Genomic DNA, 25,832 nt, shown 5'->3' on the forward strand with positions numbered 1-25,832 from the left:
TACTCCTCCTCCTCCTCTTGCCTCACTACTCCTCCTCCTCCTCCTCCTCTTGCCTCACTACTCCTCCTCCTCCTCTTGCCTCACTACTACTACTCCTCCTCCTCCTCCTCCTCCTGCCTCACTACTCCTCCTCCTCTTCCTCTTGCCTCACTACTCCTCCTCCTCTTCCTCTTGCCTCACTACTCCTCCTCCTCTTCCTCTTGCCTCACTACTCCTCCTCCTCTTCCTCTTGCCTCACTACTCCTCCTCCTCTTCCTCTTGCCCCACTACTCCTCCTCCTCCTCTTCCTCTTGCCTCACTACTCCTCCTCCTCCTCTTCCTCTTGCCTCACTACTCCTCCTCCTCCTCTTCCTCTTGCCTCACTACTCCTCCTCCTCCTCTTCCTCTTGCCTCACTACTCCTCCCCCCCTCTTCCTCTTGCCTCACTACTCCTCCTCCTCCTCTTCCTCTTGCCTCACTACTCCTCCTCCTCCTCTTCCTCTTGCCTCACTACTCCTCCTCCTCCTCTTCCTCTTGCCTCACTACTCCTCCTCCTCCTCTTCCTCTTGCCTCACTACTCCTCCTCCTCCTCTTGCCTCACTACTCCTCCTCCTCCTCTTCCTCTTGCCTCACTACTCCTCCTCCTCCTCCTCTTCCTCTTGCCTCACTACTCCTCCTCCTCCTCTTCCTCTTGCCTCACTACTCCTCCTCCTCCTCTTCCTCTTGCCTCACTACTCCTCCTCCTCCTCTTCCTCTTGCCTCACTACTCCTCCTCCTCCTCTTCCTCTTGCCTCACTACTCCTCCTCCTCCTCTTCCTCTTGCCTCACTACTCCTCCTCCTCCTCTTCCTCTTGCCTCACTACTCCTCCTCCTCCTCTTCCTCTTGCCTCACTACTCCTCCTCTTCCTCTTGCCTCACTACTCCTCCTCCTCCTCTTCCTCTTGCCTCACTACTCCTCCTCCTCCTCTTCCTCTTGCCTCACTACTCCTCCTCCTCCTCTTCCTCTTGCCTCACTACTCCTCCTCCTCCTCTTCCTCTTGCCTCACTACTCCTCCTCCTCCTCTTCCTCTTGCCTCACTACTACTCCTCCTCCTCTTCCTCTTGCCTCACTACTCCTCCTCCTCCTCTTGCCTCACTACTCCTCCTCCTCCCTTGCCGCCTCCTCCTCCTCCTCCCCCCCCCCTCTTGCCTCACTCCTCCTCCGCCTCCTCCTCCTCCTCCTCCTGCCTCACTCCTCCTCCTCCTCTTGCCTCACTACTCCTCCTCCTCTTCCTCCTCTTGCCTCACTACTCCTCCTCCTCCTCCTCTTCCTCTTGCCTCACTACTCCTCCTCCTCTTCCTCCTCTTGCCTCACTACTCCTCCTCCTCTTCCTCCTCTTGCCTCACTACTCCTCCTCCTCTTCCTCCTCTTGCCTCACTACTCCTCCTCCTCTTCCTCCTCTTGCCTCACTACTCCTCCTCCTCCTCTTCCTCTTGCCTCACTACTCCTCCTCCTCCTCTTCCTCTTGCCTCACTACTCCTCCTCCTCCTCTTCCTCTTGCCTCACTACTCCTCCTCCTCCTCTTCCTCTTGCCTCACTACTCCTCCTCCTCCTCTTCCTCTTGCCTCACTACTACTCCTCCTCCTCTTGCCTCACTACTCCTCCTCCTCTTCCTCCTCTTGCCTCACTACTCCTCCTCCTCTTCCTCCTCTTGCCTCACTACTCCTCCTCCTCCTCCTCCTCTTCCTCTTGCCTCACTACTCCTCCTCCTCCTCCTCCTCCTCTTCCTCTTGCCTCACTACTCCTCCTCCTCCTCCTCCTCTTCCTCTTGCCTCACTACTCCTCCTCCTCCTCCTCCTCTTCCTCTTGCCTCACTACTCCTCCTCCTCCTCCTCCTCTTCCTCTTGCCTCACTACTCCTCCTCCTCCTCTTGCCTCACTCCTCCTCCTCCTCCTCTTGCCTCACTCCTCCTCCTCCTCTTGCCTCACTCCTCCTCATTCCGTTTTCTTCCTTGCTTGCTCATGCCCCCATGTTCCTGTAACTGATCCTCTGATCATTCTGCTCAGGTCCTCGGGAAGGATCATCCTGATGTGGCGAAGCAGCTGAATAACTTGGCTCTTCTCTGCCAGAACCAGGGGAAATATGATGAAGTGGAATATTACTACTGTCGAGCTCTTGAAATCTATCAAGCCCGGTTAGGACCCGATGACCCAAACGTTGCCAAAACCAAAAACAACCTGGTACGTAGGAGGCTTGAGGTTGTGTGAGTCCTATTCATGTGTCTGAGTGAGGCCCTGTACAGGCGGTGGTGACGACGTGGGGATGCAGGGGAGGTGCTTCTGCAAGGACCTTTTAGAAGTGGTGGTCTTGTGGGGGGGATCCACGTGCGGGTGTGTGTGCGATGACCACAGAGGTGACAGTGTCTCGGCTTTTATGCCGTGGACTGGCTGAACGCGGCAGTCGGTGATCTGGTCTCCTCTCTTCTCCAGGCCTCATGTTACCTGAAACAAGGTAAATACAAGGCCGCCGAGCAGCTGTACAAGGACATCCTGACACAGGCCCACGTCAAGGAGTTCGGCTCTGTGGATGGTGAGTTCTGTACTTCAGATGCTGACGTTCAGTGTTTCTTCCACACCTCCACAATATTTGTGCTTTTTTGTGTCCACAGATGACCACAAGCCCATCTGGATGCATGCTGAGGAGCGGGAGGAGATGAGCAAGGTCAGGACATATGTCTTCCCTAGCCTGAAAGGTGTGGGTGATCGGAGCCGTACCGTGGAGGCAGCTACTGTGGGAGAGGGTGGTTGGGCAGGCTGGTAGAGTTTGGTACCAAGGGAGTGGGTAAGCCAAACTGAGCCATTCTGCTGGAGCCTGGACCTGAAGGATGGGGAGGACTGAGCCATTCTGGTGGAGCCTGGACCCAAGGGGGGTCGGGGGGACTGAACCGTTCTTGTGGAGCCTGGACCCGAGGGGGAAGCGGGGCGGACTGAGCCATTCTGGTTGAGCCTGGACCCAAGGGGGGGGGGGGGGGGGGGCGGGGCAGAATGAGCCGTTCTGGTGGAGCCTGGACCCTAGGGGGGGGGCGGCGGGGCGGACTGAAACGTTCTGGTGGAGCCTGGACCCAAGGGGGGGGGCGGCGGGGCGGACTGAGACGTTCTGGTGGAGCCTGGACCCAAGGGGTGGGCGGCGGGGCGGACTGAGACGTTCTGGTGGAGCCTGGACCCAAGGGGGGGCGGCGGGGCGGACTGGACCCGAGGGGGGGGTGGAGCCTGGACCCAAGAGGGGGGGTGGCGGCGGGGCGGACTGAGACGTTCTGGTGGAGCCTGGACCCAGGGGGGGGGCGGCGGCGGGGCGGACTGAGCCGTTCTGGTGGGGCCTGGACCCAAGGGGGCTAGCCGAGGGGCGGTGTTGTACATGGTGTGTTGGGCCCCTATGTCTGCTGGTGTGAGGCCCTGCCATGTTCAGCACTAGCTGCTCCTTGCTGCTCTGTTTTTCATCGTCTTGAGCTCGTCTTTCTCTCTGCAGACTCCTAACAATGATGGGACCCCTTACTCTGAGTATGGGGGCTGGTACAAGGCCTGTCGGGTGAACAGGTTAGTGCCCCCTTTCTGTGTTCTGGGTGCTGAGGAGTCTTGTGGGCTATTTCACACTCATTGATTTTTAATTTTCAGTCCCACAGTGAACACGACCCTCCGAAACCTGGGCGCCCTATACCGAAGACAGGGCAAACTGGAGGCGGCCGAGACTCTGGAGGAGTGCGCCATCCGGTCACGTAAGCAGGTAAGCCACAGACCGGGGTTATATGTGAGGAGTATACAGCTCCACTGCACAGGCTCTTACATATGGCGGTATACAGCTCCCTTCTTCTTTTTGTATGTGGCAGTATACAAATCCCTTCTCCTTGTAGGCGGCGGTATACGGCTCCCTTCTCCTTGTAGGTGGCGGTATACGGCTCCCTTCTCCTTGTAGGTGGCGGTATACGGCTCCCTTCTCCTTGTAGGTGGCGGTATATGGATTAGTCCTCTGCACCATCTTTTTTCTTTTAGGGACTGGATCCCGTCAACCAGACAAAAGTTGCCCAACTTCTAAAAGATGGTGAGAGCCAGGATCAGAGGAAGAAAGGACGGGACGGTGCCCGGAGTAGTGTCAAGTATGAGAGTGGCACAGAGGGCACAGAAGAAGTGAGTATGGGCGGAGTGGAGTGGAGTGGGGTAAGTACACATCTGCCATCATGACCTCCAGGAGCGTAGTGATCATATAAACGGACGCCCTGCTGCCCCTTATTGCGGGACCCGATCCCTGGACTCCGCCTCCTTCCCCTAATTGCGGGACCCGATTCCTGGACTTCGCCCCCTTCCCCTAATTGCGGGACCCGATTCCTGGACTTCGCCCCCTTCCCCTAATTGCGGGACCCGATTCCTGGACTTCGCCCCCTTCCCCTAATTGCGGGACCCGATTCCTGGACTTCGCCCCCTTCCCCTAATTGCGGGACCCGATCCCTGGACCGCCCCCTTCCCCTAATTGCGGGACCCGATCCCTGGACCGCCCCCTTCCCCTAATTGCGGGACCCGATTCCTGGACTTCGCCCCCTTCCCCTAATTGCGGGACCCGATCCCTGGACCGCCCCCTTCCCCTAATTGCGGGACCCGATCCCTGGACCGCCCCCTTCCCCTAATTGCGGGACCCGATCCCTGGACCGCCCCCTTCCCCTAATTGCGGGACCCGATCCCTGGACCGCCCCCTTCCCCTAATTGCGGGACCCGATTCCTGGACCGCCCCCTTCCCCTAATTGCGGGACCCGATTCCTGGACTCCGCCCCCTTCCCCTAATTGCGGGACCCGATCTCTGGACCACCTCCCCCTCCTTCCTTTTTCCGGGACCCGATCCCTGGACCGCCCCCTTCCTTATTGCGGGACCCGATCTCTGGAGTCCGTACAGGGTTATCACACAGATGATGGTTGCTCTTTCCTGGAGAACCTGCAAATAAGAGCTGGCATATACAAGGACATGCGTGATCCTCCATGCGTGCCCTGTGCCCGTACAGTGTGTGCCTCCTGCTAGGGGGCAGCAGCGCGCTCATTATCACATGGTCAGACCACCATTGTCCCTTCTTCATGGCAGTTGATGGTCACCTCTCATGACTGCATGCATCTGTCTTGTGAGCCCACCCTCGTCCCATAACCTGTCCTGCATGTTGCCCACCCTATCATAACACCACTGACTCCAGCCTGCGCTCTGCATAGCGTGTAGTAAACATGTTCATGACGAGATGTGAGTGTCCGCGGTTGAGTGTCTTGTGTTCTGGACGATGTTTGGGGAGGCCTGAGACTTGACGTGAGCACAATGGCAGCAGTGCTCTATATTATGGAGAATCGTCCAGGGTCTTCATCAGCCGCAGTCGTCAGAATGTCAGTAAATGGTGAGCGGCCGGACAGTGATGGCTGAGCACAATATAGACAATAGGGTGCCGGTCTGCACTCCGGCTGGTTGTGGATGTCAGCCATATACATATCGCCACCGTTCTATACACGACAACTCCGTCCTGGCACCGTAATAACAATCAGCAGGCGTGTATACAGAGATATTTGGATGGTGACACCGGTTTTGTCATTTTAGCCGTGTACCAGAACATGTTCCAGTCCTATCATCAATCTGGGTGTAAAGTGACGACTCTCAGCTTTAATCTGAGGGATTCACATCCTGATTGGAGGAAGGGTTTAGGAATTACAGCTCTTTAATATGGAGCTGCCTCTTGTTAAAGGGACAAAAGGTAATTGAACAATTATCTCAGAAGCTCCTTAATGGGCTGCATGGGCTTTTCCCTCATTAATCCATCATGAATAAGCAGGTAAAAGGTCTGCGGCTGTTTCCAGGTGAGGCATTTGCATTTAGAAGCTGTTGCTGTGAACCCACAACATGCGGTCAGAGCAGCTCTCAATGGAAGAGAAACAGACCATCATTAAGCAGAAAAAAAGAAGAAATCCATCAGAGCAGAAATGTTAGGAGTGGCCAAATCACCAGTTTGTAAATTCTGCAAAAAAAAAAAGCGCGCCCTGTTGAGCTTGGGAACTGAAAAAGGCCTGGACGACCACGGAAAACAACAGTAGTGGATGATCGCACAATCCATCCCATGGTCAAGAAAAACCCCTTCACAACATCCACCCAAGTGAAGAACAGTTTCCAGGAATTCGGCGTCTCAGTATCTAAGTCCACCATAAAGAGAAGATGTCATGAGAGCAAATACCGAGGGGTCACCACAAGATGCAAACCATCAGCCGTAAAATAGAAAGGCGGGATTAGACTTTACCAAAACATCTAAAGAAGCCGCCCAGGTCTGGAAAAGAAAATCAAGATCAACCTGCACCAGAGTGATGGAAGGAGAAAGTCTGGAGAAGGCTTGGAGCGACTCCTGATCCTCGGCACATCCTCTGTGACACAAGGAGGAGGTGGTGTGATGGCGCGGACATGCATGGCTTCCAATGGCATCGAGTCACTAGTGGTTATTGATGATGAGACTGGAGACAGAAGCAGCCGGATGTATCCAGTGTGTACAGGGCGAGACTTTCTGCTCAGATTCACCCAAATGCTGCAAGATTGATTGGACGGTGCTTCACAGGACAGAGGACAATGACCCAAAACATCCTGTGAAAGCAAAGAGGAGGAATATTCTGCAATGGCCGAGTCCTCACCAGATCTCAGCCCATCGAGCCGCATTTCACAGGTGGAAGACTAAACTGACGGCAGAAAGAGCCACAAACAAGCGAGAACTGAAGTCACTGCAGTAAAGGAGGAAAAACCTCACACAGGAGGAGACCAGCGATGGTGATATCCATGGCCTCCTGATTTCAGACCATCATTGCTTCAAAGCCTCACACAGGAGAAGATCAGCGATGGTGATATCCATGGCCTCCAGACTTCAGACTGTCAGTCCTGCAAAGCCTCACACAGGAGGAGACCAACTATGGTGATATCCATGGCCTCCAGACTTCTGGCCATCATTGCTTCAAAGCCTCACACAGGAGGAGACCAGCGATGGTGATATCCATGGCCTCCAGATTTCAGGCAATCATTGCTTCAAAGCCTCACACAGGAGGAGACCAGCGATGGTGATATCCATGGCCTCCAGATTTCAGGCCATCATTGCTTCAAAGCCTCACACAGGAGGAGACCAACTATGGTGATATCCATGGCCTCCAGACTTCTGGCCATCATTGCTTCAAAGCCTCACACAGGAGGAGACCAGCGATGGTGATATCCATGGCCTCCAGATTTCAGGCAATCATTGCTTCAAAGCCTCACACAGGAGGAGACCAGCGATGGTGATATCCATGGCCTCCAGATTTCAGACTGTCAGTCCTGCAAAGCCTCACACGGGAGGAGACCAGCGATGGTGATATCCATGGCCTCCAGACTTCTGGCCATCATTGCTTCAAAGCCTCACACCGGTGGAGACCAGCGATGGTGATATCCATGGCCTCCAGATTTCAGACTGTCATTACTGTAAAGCCTCACACAGGAGGAGACCAGCGATGGTGATATCCATGGCCTCCAGACTTCAGGCCATCATTGCTTCAAAGCCTCACACCGGAGGAGACCAGCGATGGTGATATCCATGGCCTCCAGATTTCAGACTGTCAGTCCTGCAAAGCCTCACACAGGAGACCAGCGATGGTGATATCCATGGCCTCCAGACTTCAGGCCATCATTGCTTCAAAGCCTCACACAGGAGAAGATCAGCGATGGTGATATCCATGGCCTCCAGATTTCAGACTGTCATTACTGCAAAGCCTCACACAGGAGGAGACCAGCGATGGTGATATCCATGGCCTCCAGACTTCAGGCCATCATTGCTTCAAAGCCTCACACAGGAGGAGACCAGCGATGGTGATATCCATGGCCTCCAGATTTCAGGCCATCATTGCTTCAAAGCCTCACACAGGAGGAGACCAGCGATGGTGATATCCATGGCCTCCAGACTTCAGGCCATCATTGCTTCAAAGCCTCACACAGGAAGAGACCAGCGATGGTGATATCCATGGCCTCCAGACTTCAGGCCATCATTGCTTCAAAGCCTCACACAGGAGGAGACCAGCGATGGTGATATCCATGGCCTCCAGACTTCAGGCCATCATTGCTTCAAAGCCTCACACCGGAGGAGACCAGCGATGGTGATATCCATGGCCTCCAGACTTCAGGCCATCATTGCTTCAAAGCCTCACACCGGAGGAGACCAGCGATGGTGATATCCATGGCCTCCAGATTTCAGGCCATCATTGCTTCAAAGCCTCACACAGGAGGAGACCAGCGATGGTGATATCCATGGCCTCCAGATTTCAGGCCATCATTGCTTCAAAGCCTCACACAGGAGGAGACCAGCGATGATGATATCCATGGCCTCCAGACTTCAGGCCATCATTGCTTCAAAGCCTCACACAGGAAGAGACCAGCGATGGTGATATCCATGGCCTCCAGACTTCAGGCCATCATTGCTTCAAAGCCTCACACAGGAGGAGACCAGCGATGGTGATATCCATGGCCTCCAGACTTCAGGCCATCATTGCTTCAAAGCCTCACACAGGAGGAGACCAGCGATGGTGATATCCATGGCCTCCAGACTTCAGGCCATCATTGCTTCAAAGCCTCACACCGGAGGAGACCAGCGATGGTGATATCCATGGCCTCCAGATTTCAGGCCATCATTGCTTCAAAGCCTCACACAGGAGGAGACCAGCGATGGTGATATCCATGGCCTCCAGACTTCAGGCCATCATTGCTTCAAAGCCTCACACAGGAGGAGACCAGCGATGGTGATATCCATGGCCTCCAGACTTCAGGCCATCATTGCTTCAAAGCCTCACACCGGAGGAGACCAGCGATGGTGATATCCATGGCCTCCAGATTTCAGGCCATCATTGCTTCAAAGCCTCACACAGGAGGAGACCAGCGATGGTGATATCCATGGCCTCCAGACTTCAGGCCATCATTGCTTCAAAGCCTCACACAGGAGGAGACCAGCGATGGTGATATCCATGGCCTCCAGACTTCAGGCCATCATTGCTTCAAAGCCTCACACCGGAGGAGACCAGCGATGGTGATATCCATGGCCTCCAGATTTCAGGCCATCATTGCTTCAAAGCCTCACACAGGAGGAGACCAGCGATGGTGATATCCATGGCCTCCAGATTTCAGACTGTCAGTCCTGCAAAGGATTCTCTACAAAGTGTTAAACATGGACATTTTGTTTATTGGACAGTTATTGGTCTATTACTTCTCAGCCCTGACATGAGGAGGATTTGTAGGAAAATTGCTGTAATTCCTAAACGTTTCACAGGAGATTTGTGTTCGGTTCCTATAATTAAACCTCAAAGTCTCCACTTCAGTTGTAAAATAGCGGCCTGCAGAGCTGAAATCACAAAGGTTTCTAGACCTAACCTTGTGTGTGTACGTGTGTATGTAATGTATGCGCTGTGTATTTATATAATCTCCTCCATGTTGTGGTTGGCGTGTGAGTGGTAGGAGCATCAATGAGGGGTCTTGCAGTTCCTTAATGCAAATTTTCAATTCTGAAACACTGGGGAAGCGTCCAGGACGTTGTTCACATAGTTGTGCCTTGTGCAGGATGTCTCTGTTGTAGTGGGGCTCGCCTGTTATGCCTTGGTATATTGGGGGGCTCGCCTGTTATGCCTTGGTATATTGGGGGGCTCGCCTGTTATGCCTTGGTATATTGGGGGGCTCGTCTGTGATGCCTTGGTATATTGGGGGGCTCGTCTGTGATGCCTTGGTATATTGGGGGGCTCGCCTGTGATGCTTTAGTATATTGGGGGGCTCGCCTGTGATGCCTTGGTATATTGGGGGGCTCGTCTGTGATGCCTTGGTATATTGGGGGGCTCGCCTGTGATGCTTTGGTATATAGGGGGGCTCGCCTGTGATGCCTTGATATATTGGGGGGCTCACCTGTGATGCCTTGATATATTGGGGGGCTCGTCTGTGATGCCTTGGTATATTGGGGGGCTCGTCTGTAATGCCTTGGTATATTGGGGGGCTCGTCTGTAATGCCTTGGTATATTGGGGGGCTCGTCTGTGATGCCTTGGTATATTGGGGGGCTCGCCTGTGATGCCTTGGTATATTGGGGGGCTCGCCTGTGATGCTTTGGTATATTGGGGGGCTCGCCTGTGATGCCTTGGTATATTGGGGGGCTCGTCTGTGATGCCTTGGTATATTGGAGGGCTCGCCTGTGATGCCTTGATATATTGGGGGGCTCGTCTGTGATGCCTTGATATATTGCGGGGCTATTCTGTTATGCCTTGATATATTGGGGGGCTCGTCTGTGATTTTTTTCCTACATATTGTAGATCGGTGTGGGACGTTGTTCTCAGATGGCACAGTCTTGGGCTCAGTAGATCTGGCGGTCATATTTCCTGTTCACATGGCCAGCCGGCTTCGCACTGTGGCGTTGGCCGTTTCTAGCTTTACATTGATGCCTCTACATAATTTGGGTTAATCCCAGCAATGTCCAGATATGTGACAAGAGATTAGGCAATGGCTCCATCCCCTGCCATCTGACAACTTGCTGTCACATAAGAGAAGGAAGATGACAATAATCTAGAACCGAAACAGAGAATGACGGAGTCCTCAGACTGGAAGTCAGGGAGGATGGAGCCGACACAATCGCCGAATGCTCACACTTCATAAAGCGCGGGATGTTTTCTACCAGTATCCGAGCAGTCGTGGATTGATTGTGGATTGCGATTACGCTTAATTTCATGGAGGTGGCAGTGACCGCGGCAGTGACGGCGGCAGTGACCGCGACAGTGACCGCGGCAGTGACGGCGGCAGTGACGGCGACAGTGACCGCAACCTCTGCCACCTCAGCATTCAATTGGGATTCTCAAACGAAGCGTCCTCTAAAAGGAAGAAAGGGGGTGAAATAGTAAAGCAGTAGATAGTGAGGGAAGGATGGGGGATTTTTAATGCACGTATATTAGGAACAATTTAGATTATGGCACTAAATATATAGGGATTTAAATGAAAATACAGTTGGCCTTCGGACCCCCCTTTACAGCAGATAAAGATCCAAATCTTGCAAGGAAAAAATATGTAAAGTTTTGTCATTTAGTATGTGAATATTTGCTTTCAGGATCCTGTGATCCCCTCCTTTCTGTTGGTCCTGTACGTCAGCTTGGAGGGATTTTCATCCCGTTCTTCTCCTCTCACTTCCTAAAACTCCATATGGACAAAACTGAACTCCTCATCTTTCCTTTCTCACCTAACTCCCCGACCTGATTTATCCATCACAATAAATGACCTGACGCTTCTCCTGTATGGGATGTCCGCTGCCTCGGAGTAACCCTCGACTCTGCCCTGTCCTTCACACCAAGCATCCAAGCTCTCGCCACCTCCTGCCGCCTCCAGATCAAAAACATTTCCAGAATCCGTCCTCTGCTCAACCCTGAATCAGCTAAACTGCTAATTGATGCCCTCATCATCTCCCACCTTGACTACTGCAACATCCTCCTCTGTGGCCTCCCTGCTAACAATCTCTTACCTCTGCAGTCCATCCTCAACTCTGCTGCACGACTTGTTCATCTCTGTCCTCACTGCTCATCCGTTTCTCCCCTCTGCCAATCCAGTCACTGGCTCCCAGGTCCCCAACGTATCCAGTTCACACTACTAACACTGACCTACAAAGCCATCCATAACCTCTCTCCTCCGTACATCTCCGAACTAATCTCCCGATATATTCCCACACACAATCTCTAGTCCTACCAAGACCTCCTTCTCTCCTCCACACTCATATTTTTCTCACCCAATCGCTTCCAAAACTTCTCCCGAGTGTCCCCCGTCCTCGAGAGTTCTGTGCCCCAACACATCCGATTATCCACAATAAAATCCTTCAGACACAACTCGAAAACCCATCACTAGAGGAAAGCTACAGCCTGCACCGACCCCACCACCTCCTGGCCACCATCCGGCAGCCACCGCCTCTTGGCCACCAACCGGCAGCTGCCGCTTTAACCCTCTGACCCACTGTCTCCTCCTAACTACCCGGTATATTGTAAGCCATCTCCCGTCTGCACCCGTCTGTCAGATTACTTTGTGTGTAACCCTTTGCACATGGGATGTGGCTGGCTGTGGAGCTGTGTGGACGCAGCTTTGGTTGGCGAAGAGAAGATATATGGTACCCAGGGCATTATATATTATACTACCGCCCCCAATGTATAATATATTATACTACCGCCCCCAATGTATAATATATTATACTACCGCCCCCAATGTATTATATATTATACTACCGCCCCCAATGTATAATATATTATACTACCGCCCCCAATGTATTATATATTATACTACCGCCCCAATGTATTATATATTATACTACTGCCCCCAATGTATAATATATTATACTACCGCCCCAATGTATAATATATTATACTACTGCCCCCAATGTATTATATATTATACTACCACCCCCAATGTATTATATATTATACTACTGCCCCCAATGTATTATATATTATACTACCGCCCCCAATGTATTATATATTATACTACCGCCCCCAATGTATAATATATTATACTACCGCCCCCAATGTATTATATATTATACTACTGCCCCCAATGTATTATATATTATACTACCGCCCCCAATGTATAATATATTATACTACCGCCCCCCAATGTATAATATATTATACTACCGCCCCCAATGTATAATATATTATACTACCGCCCCCAATGTATTATATATTATACTACCGCCCCCAATGTATAATATATTATACTACCGCCCCCAATGTATAATATATTATACTACCGCCCCCAATGTATTATATATTATACTACCGCCCCCAATGTATAATATATTATACTACCGCCCCCAATGTATTATATATTATACTACCAACCCCAATGTATAATATATTATACTACCGCCCCCAATGTATAATATATTATACTACCGCCCCCAATGTATAATATATTATACTACCGCCCCCAATGTATTAGATATTATACTACCGCCCCCAATGTATTAGATATTATACTACCGCCCCCAATGTATTAGATATTATACTACCGCCCCCAATGTATTAGATATTATACTACCGCCCCCAATGTATTAGATATTATACTACCGCCCCCAATGTATTAGATATTATACTACCGCCCCCAATGTATTAGATATTATACTACCGCCCCCAATGTATTAGATATTATACTACCGCCCCCAATGTAGTATATATTATACTACCGCCCCCAATGTATTATATATTATACTACCGCCCCCAATGTATAATATATTATACTACCGCCCCCAATGTATAATATATTATACTACCGCCCCCAATGTATAATATATTATACTACCGCCCCCAATGTATAATATATTATACTACCGCCCCCAATGTATAATATATTATACTACCGCCCCCAATGTATTATATATTATACTACCGCCCCCAATGTATTATATATTGTACTACCGCCCCCAATGTATTATATATTATACTACCGCCCCCAATGTATAATATATTATACTACCGCCCCCAATGTATTAGATATTATACTACCGCCCCCAATGTATAATATATTATACTACCGCCCCCAATGTATAATATATTATACTACCGCCCCCAATGTATTAGATATTATACTACCGCCCCCAATGTATTAGATATTATACTACCGCCCCCAATGTATAATATATTATACTACCGCCCCCAATGTATAATATATTATACTACCGCCCCCAATGTATAATATATTATACTACCGCCCCCAATGTATAATATATTATACTACCGCCCCCAATGTATAATATATTATACTACCGCCCCCAATGTATAATATATTATACTACCGCCCCCAATGTATAATATATTATACTACCGCCCCCAATGTATAATATATTATACTACCGCCCCCAATGTATAATATATTATACTACCGCCCCCAATGTATAATATATTATACTACCGCCCCCAATGTATTAGATATTATACTACCGCCCCCAATGTATTAGATATTATACTACCGCCCCCAATGTATTAGATATTATACTACCGCCCCCAATGTATTAGATATTATACTACCGCCCCCAATGTATAATATATTATACTACCGCCCCCAATGTATTATATATTATACTACCGCCCCCAATGTATAATATATTATACTACCGCCCCCAATGTATAATATATTATACTACCGCCCCCAATGTATAATATATTATACTACCGCCCCCAATGTATAATATATTATACTACCGCCCCCAATGTATAATATATTATACTACCGCCCCAATGTATTATATATTATACTACCGCCCCCAATGTATTATATATTATACTACCGCCCCCAATGTATAATATATTATACTACCGCCCCCAATGTATTATATATTATACTACCGCCCCCAATGTATAATATATTATACTACCGCCCCCAATGTATAATATATTATACTACTGCCCCCAATGTATAATATATTATACTACCGCCCCCAATGTATAATATATTATACTACCGCCCCCAATGTATAATATATTATACTACCGCCCCCAATGTATAATATATTATACTACCGCCCCCAATGTATTATATATTATACTACCGCCCCCAATGTATTATATATTATACTACCGCCCCCAATGTATAATATATTATACTACCGCCCCCAATGTATTATATATTATACTACCGCCCCCAATGTATTATATATTATACTACCGCCCCCAATGTATAATATATTATACTACCGCCCCCAATGTATAATATATTATACTACCGCCCCCAATGTATTATATATTATACTACCGCCCCAATGTATTATATATTGTACTACCGCCCCCAATGTATTATATATTATACTACCGCCCCCAATGTATAATATATTATACTACCGCCCCCAATGTATTAGATATTATACTACCGCCCCCAATGTATAATATATTATACTACCGCCCCCAATGTATAATATATTATACTACCGCCCCCAATGTATTAGATATTATACTACCGCCCCCAATGTATTAGATATTATACTACCGCCCCCAATGTATTAGATATTATACTACCGCCCCCAATGTATTAGATATTATACTACTGCCCCCAATGTATTATATATTATACTACCGCCTCCAATGTATTATATATTATACTACCGCCCCCAATGTATTATATATTATACTACCGCCCCCAATGTATTATATATTATACTACCGCCCCCAATGTATTATATATTGTCGGAATTAGTCCATTTTATACCAACTCCGACTCCACAGCCCTGCCGGTACCCAGCCAGGCAAGCAAGGAAGAGGTACGCTATCCCTCTTCTCCTGAAGGCGATCTACAGTAGCCCACCATCAGGGAGACCCCCGGGGAAGGAGCTGCCTAATGATGTGAGGGAGACGTGCTGTCTTCAGCAGCTAAGCAGCAGGACACGTCACATCGAGCAGTGGTGCTTCTGGCACTACTCCAGCCTCCGAGACCATGATGAGAGTTCTCCTCCTGGAGCTGAAACCGCCGATACATAATGAAATTCTCTCTGCAGTGAGTGCTCTCCTGTGTGAACTGGTGCTAATAGGAGACAGAACAGCTCATCTACAGACCAAGATGGAGGTCACAGGAGCACATAATAATCTACTGGACGGGCATAATGATGACTGAGGAAATAACTGCACCAAAACTGAAAATGGTGGATCTGAGGGATTGCTGCACAGAAACGACCTAAGGAACTGGAGGATTGCTGCACAGAAACGACCTAAGGAACTGGAGGATTGCTGCACGGAAACAACCTAAGGAACTGGAGGATTGCTGCACGGAAACAACCTAAGGAACTGGAGGATTGCTGCACGGAAACAACCTAAGGAACTGGAGGATTGCTGCACGGAAACAACCTAAGGAACTGGAGGATTGCTGCACGGAAACAACCTAAGGAACTGGAGGATTGCTGCACGGAAACAACCTAAGGAACTGGAGGATTGCTGCACAGAAACGACCTAAGGAACTGGAGGATTGCTGCACAGAAACGACCTAAGGAACTGGAGGATTGCTGCACGGAAACGACCTAAGGAACTGGAGGATTGCTGCACAGAAACGACCTAAGGAGCTGGAGGATTGCTGCACGGAAACGACCTAAGGAACTGGAGGATTGCTGCACAGAAACGACCTAAGGAACTGGAGGATTGCTGCACAGAAACGACCTAAGGAACTGGAGGATTGCTGCACAGAAACGACCTAAGGAACTGGAGGATTGCTGCACAGAAACGACCTAAGGAACTGGAGGATTGCTGCACAGAAACAACCTAAGGAACTGGAGGATTGCTGCACAGAAACGACCTAAGGAACTGGAGGATTGCTGCACAGAAACGACCTAAGGAACTGGAGGATTGCTGCACAGAAACGACCTAAGGAACTGGAGGATTGCTGCACGGAAACAAACTAAGGAACTGGAGGATTGCTGCACGGAAACGACCCAAGGAACTGGAGGATTGCTGCACGGAAACGACCCAAGGAACTGGAGGATTGCTGCACGGAAACGACCCAAGGAACTGGAGGATTGCTGCACGGAAACGACCTAAGGAACTGGAGGATTGCTGCACGGAAACGACCTAAGGAACTGGAGGATTGCTGCACGGAAACGACCTAAGGAACTGGAGGATTGCTGCACGGAAACGACCTAAGGAACTGGAGGATTGCTGCACGGAAACGACCTAAGGAACTGGAGGATTGCTGCACGGAAACGACCTAAGGAACTGGAGGATTGCTGCACGGAAACGACCTAAGGAACTGGAGGATTGCTGCACGGAAACGACCTAAGGAACTGGAGGATTGCTGCACGGAAACGACCTAAGGAACTGGAGGATTGCTGCACGGAAACGACCTAAGGAACTGGAGGATTGCTGCACGGAAACGACCTAAGGAACTGGAGGATTGCTGCACGGAAACGACCTAAGGAACTGGAGGATTGCTGCACGGAAACGACCTAAGGAACTGGAGGATTGCTGCACGGAAACGACCTAAGGAACTGGAGGATTGCTGCACGGAAACGACCTAAGGAACTGGAGGATTGCTGCACGGAAACGACCTAAGGAACTGGAGGATTGCTGCACGGAAACGACCCAAGGAACTGGAGGATTGCTGCACGGAAACGACCCAAGGAACTGGAGGATTGCTGCACGGAAACGACCCAAGGAACTGGAGGATTGCTGCACGGAAACGACCCAAGGAACTGGAGGATTGCTGTCGGAAACGACCCAAGGAACTGGAGGATTGCTGCACGGAAACGACCCAAGGAACTGGAGGATTGCTGCACGGAAACAACCCAAGGAACTGGAGGATTGCTGCACGGAAACAACCCAAGGAACTGGAGGATTGCTGCACGGAAACAACCCAAGGAACTGGAGGATTGCTGCACGGAAACAACCCAAGGAACTGGAGGATTGCTGCACGGAAACAACCCAAGGAACTGGAGGATTGCTGCACGGAAACAACCCAAGGAACTGGAGGATTGCTGCACGGAAACAACCCAAGGAACTGGAGGATTGCTGCACGGAAACAACCTAAGGAACTGGAGGATTGCTGCACGGAAACAACCTAAGGAACTGGAGGATTGCTGCACGGAAACAACCTAAGGAACTGGAGGATTGCTGCACGGAAACAACCTAAGGAACTGGAGGATTGCTGCACGGAAACAACCTAAGGAACTGGAGGATTGCTGCACAGAAACAACCCAAGGAACCAGAGGAAAAAAAAAGGATTTCCTAACAGACTTCTTTGTGGTGTTAATCCCAGGGTTTGACCAGCCAGATTTGCTTATAGAGCATACAATTTCCCAAAACCTAAAAGTGTCCGAGCCTCTGTGCCCAGAGGTGTGAGGATTACACTTGTATGGCTTTCAGGTGCAGGTGCTGAAAGCGTCATTGTCTCTGGGATCCACCAATGATCCGCACGATCATCGTCTGTAAGCATCTATCTGCAATATCTCTCGAGAAGAGGAGGGAATTTACCCATCACCAGGATCCTCAGAGAGCATCACATCTTACACAAGTGACGCTCCCCACCGAGGTCATCCTCTCCAAAGACTGAACCTCACACTTCATATACATGCCTAAAGAAACCGCAAACCTGGAGGACACTAGATCTCCCCTAAAGAAGAGACCAGCCACAATGGAGAAAGAGTGGTCCACCCAGAAATCCTCACAGAGGTCCAAGACCTGACTGCAGAGACGGGCAACTCACTCTGATTGGCTCCAGCCTTAAGTCTTAAGGTTACTTTTTTATTTAACTCAGTGTGAAGTTTTGAAGATCTGAGATTGTGGGTTTAATAATGACCTAGACAGGTTAACGATGCAACAATATTTTATTGATCACAGCCATGGTAATACAACAACTCCAGGTAAATGTCAAAAATACAATTGTCTCAGTCCACAAGATCTCCTCCCCGGGGTGGTAGCTCCACTGCCTTTGTGCCAGGCGATGCTCACTGTCTCCCAACTTTTGGTTGGCCCACAGATTTTGTATCTCCAGCCAGTATAGTCACTAGTCACAGTCCATGATCCTCCATGTGACAGATAAAACAATAGAAGCACAGATATCCAGTAGAAACAGTCCTTTAAGAAAGTTTATCAAATCCGGATGACAGATCCCCCAACTGTAGCATGTTTATCCAGCCCAGTTGGCTGACGAGCTCTACTCCATAATCCATCAATCCATCCATGGTCCAGGTCCTCAGACTAGATCCTCTCCCTTCGACATTCCACCAACTCCCCACTAAACATGTGGCTTCTTTTCTCCTTCACTGGGATCAACCTCTTAATGGGCAGAACTGTTCTCACCCTAACCCCCCCCCCCCAAAGCTAAGTGTGCATTAGTGGAGGTATTTTTCTCAGGTCAAACCCATCACCTGGGTCTGCCTGTGAGATTCCCTGTGGTGACGGCTCCACCAGTTCTACTTTCAGCACTCACTCAGTGGGACTAGTCACTGTTTGAACAATGGTTAGAGTCTCCTGAGATACCAATGAGATTAGTGGAATGCTGGACACTTTACAAGTGAAATTAGTGTACATAAACTGACGAGCAAGCAGAACATTAATAAAACAGCAAGAAGTCTCTAATAAAACACAGCAATAAGATTGATGAAAATCGGTGCTCCATGCTGGAAAAGTCTTCAGTACATGGGCAGCTCCTCACAGAAGTATCCAACTGAGAATCCAAGTCCGTGTTCAGCCTTGCTCAACCTGCCCCGTCCCGTCCGTGCTCACACCGCCTCACCAGTGTACTTTATCTCTTACCCTGTGTTGGACATGATCTTAAACTCAATCAAATAGAAAAACCATCCCACCCTTGGATCAAGTGCACGGACAAGATGCGACATCCCTGACAGCGAGTAGCACAAGAAGGGGATGTCCAGCACTCTTCTGATGATGAAAGATTTACGGATTTATTGTCCGCAAATTAAAATCCACCCGACACCAGCAAGAGATTCACTGACGAGTTTCCAACAAACAAATGTCCTTAATCATGAAGAGAACCTCACCGATACATTAAATGGTGAAATACAACATGGCCATAAATCTCAAGACATGATCTGCAGGCGAACACTGAACTCTAAGAGAAGAGATTAAAGCAACAAGAAGTTTATCATCTCCGTTGTAATTGTGCGAGCAATTTTTGGAACGGCAAAGTTCTTGACGTAGATGGAATGACCCCAATGAAGGGCCATTTACGGGGTCCTTTATAAAATAATAACCAATGGTAAATATGTATAGAGATGGGAAAGAAAACAGTGGAAAATCCCACAATGTGTGTATGTCAGTCACCACTTGTAATCAAAGGGAATACACACAGTGTCAACAAATTTGGGAAAGGACCAGCGTTTGATATGCAGTGGCATGTAAAAGTTTGGGCACCCCTGGCCAAAATTACTGTTATTGTGAACAGTTAAGCAAGTTGAAGATGAAATGATCTAAAAGGCCCAAAGTTAAAGATGACACATTTACTTTGTATTTTAGGCAAAAGTGTGTGTGTTGTCCTCTTTTACATTTTAAAGGAAAATATTCAATGCCAAAGTTTGTGCCCCCTGCATGGTTAGTACCTAGTAGCGCCCCCTTTTGATAGTATCACAGCTTGTAAACTGTTTTTGTAGCCAGACAAGAATCTTTCAGTTCTTGTTTGAGGGATTTTCATCTATTTTTCCTTGGAGAATTCTACCTGTTCTGTGAGATTCCTGGGTCATCTTGCATCCTTTGCTATTTTGAGGTCACAGATTTTCAATGATATCTAGATCAGGGGACTGTGAGGGCCATTGTAAAACCTTCAGCTTGAGCCTTTTGAGGTCATCTATTGTGGATTGTGACGTGTGTTTAGGATCATTATCATTATTTTGTAGAAGACAATCCTATTTTCATCATCTTCAGTTTTTTTACAGATGGTGTTATGTTTGCATCAGTTTGTTGAAATTTCATTGAATCCATTCTTTCCTCTACCAGTGAAATGTTCCCTGTGCCATTGGCTGCAACACAATCCCAAAGCATGATTGATCCTCCCCCATGCTTAATGGTCGGTGATATGTTCTTTTCCTGAAATTCTCTGCCCTTTTTCTACACATATACCTTTGATCATTGGGGCCAAAGAGTTCTATTTCAACCTCATTTGTACACAGGACTTGTTTCCAAAATGCATCAGGCTTGTTTAGATGTTCTTTTGCATACTTCTGATGCTGAATTTTATGGTGAGGAAGCAGGAGAGGTTTTCTTCTGAGGACTCTTCCATGAAGGCCATATTTGTGCAGATGTCTCTTAACAGAAGAATAATGTACCACAACTCCAGAGTCTGCTAAATCTTTCTGAAGGTCTTTTGCAGTCAAGCGGGGGTCTGATTTGCCTCTCTAGCAATCCTACCAGCAGCTCTCACTGAAATTTTGCTTGGTCTTCCAGGCCTTATCTTGCCCTCCACTCTTCCTGGTAACTGCCATTTCTTCATTACATTTCAAACTGAAGAAAGGACAACTTGTAATCGCTTTGCTCTCTTCTTATAGCTTCTCCTGCTCTGTGGCCTCCACCATTCTCCGAGCTCGGCAGCTGCTTAGAAGACCCCATGGCTGCTGGTTTTGGCACAAGGTTAGAGGAGGTTTTTATAAAGCTGGGAAATGTGCATCACCGGCCTTTCCTAATGATAATGGTGAACAAGACATAACCCTAACAGGCTAATTAAGGTCTGACACCTTGGTCAAAGTTATCTGAAATCTCCAAGGGTGCACAAACTTTTGCATCAGCCCATTCTCCTTTTTGTAATTTTTAAAATGTAAAAAATGACTATGTATTTTGTTTTTTGCCTACAATACAAAGGAAATGTGTTATCTTTTATCTTAAGACCTACTAGAGATAAATTCATCTTCAACTCGCCTAACTGCTCACAGTAACAGGAATTTTGACCAGGGGCGCCCAAACTTTTACATGCCGCTGTATGTATGAGTGAATAGATGGTGCAATAAAACTGTCAGGAGAAGAACACACATTGCAAATTAATATTATTAATATTTCTTGCTGTGAGCGCTGCCCACACAAATATCCACTGCACCTAATCTGGAGCAGTACAAACTGCACAAAACACCACCAAGCCATCGAAGCCCCCTCCTCTACTTGGCTCAGCGATGCAGTGATCTGTCTTGTTTCCCATTTAACCCCTGAGGCCTACGAGTACCCATAGTGAAAATCCAAAAAAGCTTCTCTACTAAACAACTTCTTCTGGGGGTCTCCTCCTCTGGTGGGCATGTTAACATTTTCAGGGCCTTGCAGTGAGAAGCCTGAGCTGTTCCCTTTGTGAAGTGCAATGACCCTGCCGATATGTTGGGAATGTTGATGAAAATGTCTGCCAGGTGTTGCCTTGTGCAGATTTTCAAGGACTGGTGGTACATCCTACAAAATGGACTTTACAGATAGTACAAGTGAAGAGGGAAATCACAAATCGGCTGTTATTACAGAGTGTCAAGGAAAACACCGGAGAGATCGCGCAGATCTCACTACTGCCACCACTGTGCTAGGGGAACAGCGCTCCGCTGCCTCCAGTCCTCAGGACTATGACGCAATTGACTGATGGGTGATGGACGAGGCTGCGGCTGCTTCCACTACTACGCCGGGAACTTACAGTGAGCGTATGGCATATACACCTCCGATTCCAACACATAAGCTCCATAATAACAAAAGAACTGCTCGCTGCCACAACCAGTCATTTATACAGGCCGATTGGACACCCCTTACAGGGAGCGTATGGCATATACACCTCCGATTCCAACACATAAGCTCCATAATAACAGAAGAATTGCTATCTGCCGCAACCAGTCATTTATACAGGCCGATTGGACGCCCGTTACAGTGAGCGTATGGCATATACACCTCGGATTCCAACACATAAGCTTCATAATAACAGAAGAATTGCTCGCTGCCACAACCAGTCATTTATACAGGCCGATTGGACGCCCGTTACAGGGAGCGTATGGCATATACACCTCCGATTCCAACACATAAGCTCCATAATAATAGAAGAACTGCTCGCTGCCACAACCAGTCATTTATACAGGCCGATTGGACGCCCGTTACAGGGAGCGTATGGCATATACAGTACAGACCAAAAGTTTGGACACACCTCATTTAAAGATTTTTCTGTATTTTCTTGACTATGAAAATTGTACATTCACACTGAAGGCATCAAAACTATGAATTAACACATGTGGAATTATATACTTAACAAAAAAGTGTGAAACAACTGAAAATATGTCTTATATTCTAGGGTCTTCACAGTAGCCACCTTTTGCTTTGATGACTGCTTTGCACACTCTTGGCATTCTCTTGATGAGCTTCAAGAGGTAGTCACCGGAAATGGTCTTCCAACAATCTTGAAGGAGTTCCCAGAGATGCTTAGCACTTGTTGGCCCTTTTGCCTTCACTCTGCGGTCCAGCTTACCCCAAACCATCTCGATTGAGTTCAGGTCTGGTGACTGTGGCGGCCAGGTCATCTGGCGTAGCACCCCATCACTCTCCGTCTTGGTCAAATAGCCCTTACACAGCCTGGAGGTGTGTTTGGGGTCATTGTCCTGTTGAAAAATAAATGATGGTCCAACTAAACGCAAACCGGATGGAATAGCATGCCGCTGCAAGATGCTGTGGTAGCCATGCTGGTTCAGTATGTCTTCAATTTTGAATAAATCCCTAACAGTGTCACCAGCAAAGCACCCCCACACCATCACATCTCCTCCTCCATGCTTCACGGTGGGAACCAGGCATGTAGAGTCCATCCGTTCACCTTTTCTGCGTCGCACAAAGACACGGTGGTTGGAACCAAAGATCTCAAATTTGGACTCATCAGACCAAAGCACAGATTTCCACTGGTCTAATGTCCATTCCTTGTGTTCTTTAGCCCAAACAAGTCTCTTCTGCTTGTTGCCTGTCCTTAGCAGTGGTTTCCTAGCAGCTATTTTACCATGAAGGCTGCTGCACAAAGTCTCCTCTTAACAGTTGTTGTAGAGATGTGTCTGCTGCTAGAACTCTGTGTGGCATTGACCTGGTCTCTAATCTGAGCTGCTGTTAACCTGCGATTTCTGAGGCTGGTGACTCGGATAAACTTATCCTCAGAAGCAGAGGTGACTCTTGGTCTTCCTTTCCTGGGGCGGTCCTCATGTGAGCCAGTTTCTTTGTAGCGCTTGATGGTTTTGCAACTGCCCTTGGGGACACATTCAAAGTTTGCCCAATTTTTTGCACTGACTGACCTTCATTTCTTAAAGTAATGATGGCCACTCGTTTTTCTTTACTTAGAATTTGTATTATGGCAAGAAAAAAGCAGCTAACAGTCTATTCAGTAGGACTATCAGCTGTGTATCCACCTGACTTCTGCACAACACAACTGATGGTACCAACCCCATTTATAAGGCAAGAAATCCCACTTATTAAACCTGACAGGGCACACCTGTGAAGTGAAAACCATTTCCGGTGACTACCTCTTGAAGCTCATCAAGAGAATGCCAAGAGTGTGCAAAGCAGTCATCAAAGCAAAAGGTGGCTACTCTGAAGAACCTAGAATATAAGACATATTTTCAGTTGTTTCACACTTTTTTGTTAAGTATATAATTCCACATGTGTTAATTCATAGTTTTGATGCCTTCAGTGTGAATGTACAATTTTCATAGTCATGAAAATACAGAAAAATCTTTAAATGAGAAGCTGTGTCCAAACTTTTGGTCTGTACTGTACACCTCCGATTCCAACACATAAGCTCCATAATAACAGAAGAACTGCTCGCTGCTACAACCAGTCATTTATACAGGCCGATTGGATGCCCGTTACAGGGAGCGGATGGCGTCAGGTGCGGTTTACACAGCAAGAGGAATAGAGCTGTTAAGTTTTATATATTTAATCAAGAAAGATAAGCAGTGTTTAAAAAAATATATACAAGATGATACAAAATAGGAACAAAACAATATTATATACAGTTACATAAAATAAGAAGGGTAAAAAAGAAAAGTACTAAACCTGAAGTCGCAGGCTTGGCTCGGTCTCTTATGAAGGGGAGCTCTTTGTTTTATTAGTACAGAACCTGAGCGCACTGTGTCTCCCAGGACTGAGCCTGATCATAGTTCGGTATTTGCTTTTATTAACCCTCTCCCCTCCTCCGGTGACTCCTGACGGGGCTGGTCAGGGATGTGGCTAGCTTTCCAGAAAATGATGGTGAACCACAGCTTCCACAATATCTTTGCCCCTGGAGATGATTCCCATGGCATGGATATGTCATCCATCTAGTGATATTAATCCGCACAGCCGCATAACACAATGCGCCTTGATTCCAAAAATATGTCTCTGATACCTGTCATCTATGCAGTTCATAAAAACCACAATTTGTAATTTGCAAAGGAAGACAAAGGATTTTAACTCCTTAATGACTGCCAATACGACTTTAAAACTGACCTGCGATATGAGAGACTAGCATCCTCCGGCGGATGACAGTCCAGCTGCTGTCGGCGGTACGCTATAGCGGACAACATGCTGCATCAGCCACGATCATGGCCGTTTAACCCCTTTAAATACTGCTAACTATAGTGACTACACCATCTAGCTGGTTAACAGAGTGTGGGGGTTCCCTCTTTAACCCCATCAGCACCCTGAGATCTTGATCGTGTGGTCCCGGTGTTTGCCCTGGCAGGTAATGGCCAAATAGCGGCCTCAGAGTCTGCCGGCTGTAGCTGCCTGCTCAGAAGTTATCAACATTTAGGTGGAAAGAAATAAATTGTTTTCATTCCTGTCTGCCACTTTGTAATTCCTGAAAAGCACCTGAAGGGTTAATGAACTACCTGAAAGCAGTTGTGAATACATTGAGGGGTGCGGTTTTTAAAATGGTATCACTTTTGGGTGGTTTACAATATATAAGACCCCCCAAAGTCACTTTAAAACCGAACAGGTCCCTATAAAAAAAAGTTTTGTAAATTTCATTTTAAACCTCCTAAAATGCTAAGAAAATAAAGCAACACTTTACAAACGGCGCTGAAGTAACGCCGACACGGGGGAAACGTTACCCCTTAATGTTTTTGGGTTAAAGAGATAGTCATTCAGAGTTTGAAAATTGCTAATTTTTTTTATTTTCTTTTTTTTGTCACATTTCTGATATTTTTAAAAAATAAGAACAAAACATATCAACCTAAATTTACAACTATCATAAAGTATCATGTGTCATGAAAAAAACAGTCTCAACATCAATGGGATATGTTGAAGCGTTCCAGAGTTATTACCACATAAAGTGACACATGTCTGATTTAAAAAAAAAAAAAAATTGGCCTGGTCATTAAGGGGTTTAAGTAATCTGTTTACCTTTCTGGTCATGCTGAGG

General features: G+C 47.8%; 1 protein-coding gene across 3 annotated transcripts in view; it reads left to right on the top strand.

Annotated features, from left to right (window-relative positions):
• The window catches only part of LOC141257245 (kinesin light chain 1-like), a 78,170-nt gene that overhangs the window by 29,924 nt on the left and 22,414 nt on the right, over positions 1-25,832 (top strand). For 2 of the 3 annotated variants that reach the window (XM_073671575.1, XM_073671578.1), the window contains exons 7-12: positions 2,026-2,199; positions 2,449-2,548; positions 2,628-2,680; positions 3,485-3,552; positions 3,631-3,739; positions 4,006-4,170. In XM_073671575.1, coding sequence (XP_073527676.1) covers positions 2,026-2,199; positions 2,449-2,548; positions 2,628-2,680; positions 3,485-3,552; positions 3,631-3,739; positions 4,006-4,170 — 669 coding nt within the window. The remainder of the gene's footprint in view (positions 1-2,025; positions 2,200-2,448; positions 2,549-2,627; positions 2,681-3,484; positions 3,553-3,630; positions 3,740-4,005; positions 4,171-25,832) is intronic. The other variant, XM_073671577.1, reaches the window with a different exon arrangement.

Source organism: Phyllobates terribilis, unplaced genomic scaffold, assembly GCF_046119375.1.
Source record: "Phyllobates terribilis strain yellow unplaced genomic scaffold, ASM4611937v1 Scaffold_3__8_contigs__length_932513732, whole genome shotgun sequence".
NCBI lineage: Eukaryota > Metazoa > Chordata > Amphibia > Anura > Dendrobatidae > Phyllobates > Phyllobates terribilis.